This window comes from Thalia democratica, chromosome 2, assembly GCF_965202585.1.
Source record: "Thalia democratica chromosome 2, ktThaDemo2.hap1.1, whole genome shotgun sequence".
NCBI classification, from domain to species: Eukaryota; Metazoa; Chordata; class Thaliacea; order Salpida; family Salpidae; genus Thalia; species Thalia democratica.
The window spans coordinates 49,546,767-49,553,862 of NC_139166.1; the positions used below are offsets into that span (position 1 = coordinate 49,546,767).

At 24.1% G+C, this 7,096-nt stretch overlaps 1 protein-coding gene across 1 annotated transcript; it reads left to right on the forward strand.

Moving 5' to 3' along the window:
* Positions 1 to 672: 672 nt before the first annotated feature.
* On the forward strand, positions 673 to 5,807 carry LOC145829907 (peroxiredoxin-2-like). The gene is made up of 6 exons (XM_082937780.1): positions 673 to 814; positions 1,499 to 1,616; positions 1,942 to 2,058; positions 2,628 to 2,750; positions 3,266 to 3,431; positions 5,479 to 5,807. The coding sequence occupies exons 1-6, from the start codon at positions 688 to 690 to the stop codon at positions 5,545 to 5,547; spliced, it is 720 nt and encodes a 239-aa protein (XP_082793906.1). The 5' UTR covers positions 673 to 687; the 3' UTR covers positions 5,548 to 5,807.
* The last annotated feature ends 1,289 nt before the right edge of the window (positions 5,808 to 7,096 follow it).

Below are 7,096 nucleotides of genomic sequence, written 5' to 3' on the forward strand. Positions count from 1 at the left end.
GTAGAGTTAGCGTAGTTTGTAGATTACCATTCACTACCAATAAATGTGCCCTAATGTGCCTTAAATTATTGTCTTTTCTTAAATAAATTTTCTTAATAAATACAAAAATAAATTACTAAAACTATTATAAAAGTTTGTTGGTAATGTTACTGTTTAGTACTCAAAAAAAAAATTGAATTAACGTTTTACTTTTACCTCTAACTTGTAATAAAAAATAGATAAATAATAATAAAACAACTACCTTAAAATCTAACACTTTAATTTAACTTTTAATTTTAAATTAAATTTATTTTAATAGTTTATGATGAAGTAAATATTAATGAAGTGTGTACATTTAAAAAAAATATTCAGAACTGAGTTATTAAAGTACTAAATACTTAACAACTTAATTGAAATAAACCTGATCGATCACATTGAAATATTGTAAAAGTTTGAAGGTAATATTCTCAAAAGGTAGTTCAAGTTCTACATAAAATCTAATGAAAGTTTGCGTTCAGTATTTAGTATGCTTACTAAACTAATTCATTTGTAAAAAAATTAAAAAACTATATTAAAATAAATTTAAGATATTAAACTAATATTTAAAATATATAATAAGATAAACATTTTACATACTTACTTTTAAAATAAAATGGGCTTAAATTAACACAAGTAACTGTTTTTTCTAGTATTTAATTAATTAGAAAAATGATGAAGTTTGGATTGTTGCTAGTTTTATCTGCGGCTCTTTGCTTTGTTCAGTGTAAAGAAGGGTTAGAAGGGGTATACTGGCCACAATACCAAAGTCATCTTCTTCAGTCAACTAAAGCTCAAAGTGAGTTAAAATCTTTTAAAAATGCATAACTTTTGTTGAAAACTATTTTTTAATAATTTAAATTTTATTTCTTTCAAATACTATTATTATTTGTTCTGTGATGTAAAGTTATTTTTTGCTACTAGACTCTCAAGATCTTAACTCATACAGATATTTCATACTGGTTAAAAGTTTCATGTCTTTGTTAAAAAATTGTAATCAAAATTGGTTCATAGTATATTAAATTTATTTACTGTGGCTATAAAAACACCATTTAAAGTTTTAGCACAATTTTTGAATTTACTTGAAGTGGTTTGATAATTTAAAATTATCTAATCGTAAAAGATGAAAATTGCTTACAATTTAGACTGTATGAAATAAAATTAAAAATAGCTTTTCTCTTTCATTATAAAAAGTTAAAAAAAATAACTCAGCTGGAAAGTAATACCTCATTTTTCTTTATCATTGAAATCTTTTAATTTAAACATTTTAATAAAATCACTCTCTAGCATCTTTTCATTAGGCATAATTAAGTTTAGATTTACAACACTAGTTTCTTAACTTTTGGCTCTTTATAACAAATGTTTTCTGTCTAATGATATCTAAACCCTACTATAAATAAAATAATGATTTTTCTTGTAACATTTTCATTGTAATAGTATTTCAACATTAGCTTTAATCAACGTACTAATATTTGTTTTATAGTTGCCAAACCAGCTCCAGAATTTGAAGGCACTGCTATTGTTGATGGAGAAGCAAAAACTATCAAACTCTCTGACTACAAAGGAAAATATTTAGTATTTTTCTTTTACCCACTTGACTTGTACGTTTTAGTTTTTATTAACTTGAGTTATTTTAATATAACTTTAAAGTTTGAAAAAAAATAAAATAAAACAATAATTTACTATTTTATCAAAGTTCTAAATATTTAGACACTAAACAAAATATTTTATTTAACTTATTATAACTAAATAGTCAGACATTTTATTCAAGCAGTTTAAGAAAGTCTGTCATTAAATACGATTTTATTTTGTCTTTAATTACTTTACCAATTTACTTAATAAATTATATTTTAAAGCAAATGTAATGTAATTCAAAATTTATTTTAAAGTTCACAATTATTAAATAAAATACATTTTTACTCACAGCACATTTGTGTGTCCAACAGAACTCATTGCCTTTTCTGATCGTATTGAAGAGTTCAGAAAGCTTGAAACTGAAGTTGTAGGCTGCTCTGTCGACTCTCACTTCACCCACCTTGCTTGGTAATTTAACTGGTTTCAAAATATAACAACTAGTGGTATTATAGAATTGTTTAAATTGTGAATGATAATACTATTTTAATTAGAAGGTTTGAACGAAACAAGTTTGTTGGATATAATAACAACATATATCATAGTACTAAATTTTTCAAAACTCAGTTTAAATAATTAAACAGTGTTTTAACTAATGCTTTTTACTTAATCAAAGTTGAATGAAATGGTACATTTTAAGTTTTGTTAGGTAAACCCTTTGCCCTCTTATTTTTATAAGTATTAAGTACTGTATTTAATTGAGGTTTTCATTCATTGAATAAAAGTAACTCATTTTAAATGGTTTAAGTATTTCGAATATTGTTGGTATTATACAACCTTTGTGTTTATTGCCAAATTGTTTAATATCGTTTTGCTGTAAAGCATAGTTAGACTGTAATAAAAAGTAATCTTATTAATATTGATTTAGTGTTGATGTTATTTTTATTGATACACGTTAGCATTTCTTAAAGCTGTTGTTAAAAGAAACAAATTTTTGAATTAAATTTGCAACGTTATTAAAATTTTATATTCATAATAAGGATGAATACACCTCGAAAAGAAGGCGGACTTGGTAAAATGAACATTCCTTTGCTTAGTGATCTCACCCACAAGATTTCCAGAGATTACGGTGTCCTACTTGAAGACCTTGGCCACACTTTGAGGTAATTATTACTTCAAAATATTTTTTATAAAATCTCTCGAGCTATTTTTAAGCTTTTAGATAGTCATAAAAGTAGATTTATCTTTAATGCTTTTATATAATTGCTATAGTTTTTATGTCATTTTCAAGTTAAAATAAAAGTTATAAATTGTTTACCTAAACCAGGCTAAAGTTTTTATGTTTTAAAATTTTACTTGTATGCATCATATTTTTATACATTTTATGAACTATAAGCTTAGTATGTAAGTTTAATATATTTTTTTTTATACTTGATAATAACTATGAAAAGACATAAATTCTATCTCAGAAAGCAAAAAATAAAATGAACATTTTTGTTTGTTTATATTAAGCTACGTACGTTTTCTTATATTTAAACTTTGGTACAATTTTTATTATTGATTAATTTAACTTATCTAAATCTCAGAACAAATGTAGATCTTTTTCAAGAGGTTTAATTAGATTCTGATAAATTAATTTTCTTAATACAAACTTATAACGAAGATCAATATTTTTCAGAGGGCTGTTCATCATCGATAGGAAAGGAGTGCTCCGTCAGATAACAATGAACGACTTGCCGGTTGGAAGGAGCGTGGACGAAACACTGAGGTTGGTGCAAGCGTTCCAGCACACAGATGAACACGGTGAAGTTTGCCCTGCTGGGTGGAAACCAGGAAAAGATACTGTTAGTGTGTTGTTGACCGCAAACTGTCAGATTTCATAAAATTACTTTTGTTATAATTCTTAATACTTCATGGTAACTAAAAAGTTTTGAGAAACTTTGACTAATTCCATTTGATTATAATTAATCAAAGATTATTTTTATGATAAAATAATTACAATCATGACATCGAAGCATAACTATTCACTATCAATGAAATTATTTTAATATTATTTTAAAAGACGATCTCTAGTCTGATTTTTTTTGTTGTTGCTCTTAAGTATATTAAACAGAAATTTGAGACATGATTCATTAAAAAACATTTTTATTCAAAAAACAAGTAAAATCGATTTCAGCTAACACTTATCAATTACTTTTGTTAACAACTAATTTTAATTAAATTTTGAGTAAGTAAACAGTAAGAGGTTTCATCAGAAAATATTCAATTAATACCAATTAGCATAATTTAGCAAATATAATTAGAGATAGATTAAGGGCATAGGGGGTCCGACATTTTTTTTTTTTTACTAAAAATAATATTGGATCTTATATGAAAGCTTGAAGTACAAACTACAAGCTAGTTTTTATAGAATTAGAAAATATTATTTAACTTTTGAGATGTTGTAATTTTTATAAAAAGTTTCCGATACAAACGTATAGACTGCAAGTTTTTCGGAGTCAATTTTCTTGGAAATTTAAAAAATCAGTAAAAATATATCTTCTTCTTCTTTTTTTTCAGCTAGATGCCTCAAACTTTCAGAAAATGTTTCTTTTGTAATTTAAAAGACTTTAAATGTTGGAATTTTAAAAATATTAAAAAACAAAAATTTTAGATAAATAGGTTGTTTTTTTCAAAATTTTTAATAATACACTTTCTGTGAAATTTTGAAGAAGATTGTTTAAAAAATGAAGGAGGAGATAGATTTTTAGTGAAATGGTCTTTTTTCGCGTTTTTAGTTTGCGCCTTCCATTAGGAACCTATTGAGGTCACCGACTTTGATCGCTCATATCTCAAAAATACTTTGAACTTTTTTAAGCGGTTAAAAATGTGTGATAGCTCAGATAAAACTCGTCAAAATAAGATCAACTTGTAAAAATCAAGGTGGACCCCCTCTATAATTATAAATAAGTTAATTAGTAGTTTAATTAAGCAGGCAAACGTACAAATGTAAAAACAAAAAAAAACAGTAAATATAATAAAATAAGCGACAAACAAAAATCATAACAACTTATAAAGATTATATTTTTAAACGTATTGTTGCTTGCATAAATTAGGTTTACATGTTATTATAAATAAAAATTCTAAAAACTTAGATGATAATCATTACGTGCTTTATTTAAAATTGAAAAATGGCTATCACTATAATTCTTTGCACAATCAGAATTGTTTAATAAGTGTTCGCAATCGCTGATGACCTGTTAGATGGATTTTTAAATCCATGTCCATACTTCTAAGGGATTTTGAAACATGTTGGCCTCTTAAATGGAATCTCTGGGACGTTCTGCCGATATAAATGTTATAAAAGTATATACAAGATTAATTATTCAAGATTTTTATTTGCAATAAATCTTGTATATTTGTCTCCTTATTTTTAAATAAGTTAAGAACTATTTTTGTTCAATTTAGAATCTCAAATATAAATTTATATAAAAATATATTATTTTTTAAACACATTGCAAACAAATAGTGTGTAAGTGCATTTATGCCCGTCACCCCTATATTTAAATAATATTTTTTAATTTTTAAAACTTATTGTACAACTTATAAGTATGTTTATAAGTATTAATATTTAAAAGAAATTTTTACCTTACTTTAAAACAAGGAACTTTTATTTACTTTTAGTTTTATAAATGTTTTATAAAAGTTTGTCAAAACCTTTTTAAATTGTATAACTACTACTCTAGGCTTGGCTGAATAAATTTTTGAGAAAGTATAAATATCTATAAAATAGACTATTGAAAAAAGTATTTATATTTGATAGTGCTTTTTAATAATTTTTTGAATATTACTGTGTGTAAAAACATAAATGCTAGTTTTAACTAAATTAAATGCATGTTTCAAATTTTTTAGATAATTCCTGATCCAGTAAACAAATTGAAGTACTTCTCAAAGACCAGTGAAAACAAAGGAGAATTGTAATTCGTACTCACTCATGTATAGGTAATCTTTTATTGCACTCTACTGTTAAAACCGAATATTTTTCTTTTGACTAACTGCTTTTAATTTTTATTAAAAAATTAACTTTGTGTTTGTTAAAAAAACACAAGCCGCTAATTTATTTATTCAGAAAATTGTTTATACAAAAGTTTACATCACCAATTTAATCCAGTAATTTTAGGTGCTGTGTTTCTTTCTGTATTATTTTACCATCACATCAATAAACTTCTTTACATTCAGAAGTTTTTTTTGTAATTGTTTTAATAACATTTTTATTATCTATAGTTCACTGTAGATCTTTAAAAACTATTAATTATTAGTTGTGACTACTTAGTACACACCTCATACAAAAATATATAATTGTTGGATAAATTGGAGCTATAAATTATTTCCTTGGAAGATTTTCGATTGGGCTTAATACCATTTGAAACTTGAAATTATTAAAGAAAAACTTATCGTTTTCAAGTTTTTTTTAATTTTTACTGTCACAAAATTTTTTGACAAACTCTACTCCTTATAAATAGAAATAATTAAATTCAAAATTAAAATTTAAGTTAACAGTTTTTTAGTTTTTGCTTAAGAAGTATAGAACTTTGTTTAAAAAAGATTTAGATAGTAGTTTATCCATTTGTTTCAATCTGAATTTAAAAATTAGTTGTCGGTTCTTCGTTTCGTATCAATTCCAAAAACTCTGTTTGCATTGTTTTAAAGATCTCGCTTTATAAATTAAATGGTTAACTAATATTTGATTTTTACATCAATAAATTCATATAATTTAGATAACAATGAAGTATTTTTAACAGAGTGTGTTTTATTTATTACTAGTTTACTATTTATTTATACTTCTAGTTTAACTGTTAAATTTATAGACTGAGTAAATTATAGTAAATTATAAGTGATCATCATACAATTTATGTACGATGCAAATTCATGGTATTAGCTAGTATTTTGTAATGTATTTTTTATACAACAACTTAAATGTTTTACTGAAAATTAGTTATAGTTTACTTAAACTTTGTAAAATCATACAAGACAGAGAAACGCTGTAGTTATCAATGTTATACAATACTGTTAAGTTTTATTGATAAAAAAGCAATAATATATTTAAAATAAAATATTGTAATGTAGGAATACTAGAATTGAATTAATTATTGCCATTTAATTTTTTTAGTGGCTGTATCATTACCAAAATATAAATAAACATAATATTAACAATGATTAACAACTAATGACGTGAAAGTTATATTACAAGGCTTATTTAAAAATAATAAGTACCAAGCTAAAAACATACACAAAGTAGTTTATAGATTAATTAGTTCACAGATTAATTATAAAATAATTTTTCACTCTGTAAATCAGTGAGATTTTAAATATAAAAGTAATATAAAGTATTGTTAAATCTACAGTACTATCTTCTTCTCATAAACGATTTGAAACATTTGTACTATGCAAAAGTGTTTATTTAGGCCGTACTGATTTTTATTTTATAAGAAAGTTACTTACTGTAAAAATTAAAAATCTTTTAAATACT

Bases quoted from the DNA above. Each gene is read 5' to 3' on its own strand.
- LOC145829907 (XM_082937780.1), top strand. From the start codon at position 688: ATGATGAAGTTTGGATTGTTGCTAGTTTTATCTGCGGCTCTTTGCTTT. The intron at 2,751-3,265 runs GTAATTATTACT...AATATTTTTCAG, and splicing joins GACCTTGGCCACACTTTGAG to AGGGCTGTTCATCATCGATA. The intron at 3,432-5,478 runs GTTAGTGTGTTG...CAAATTTTTTAG, and splicing joins GGAAACCAGGAAAAGATACT to ATAATTCCTGATCCAGTAAA.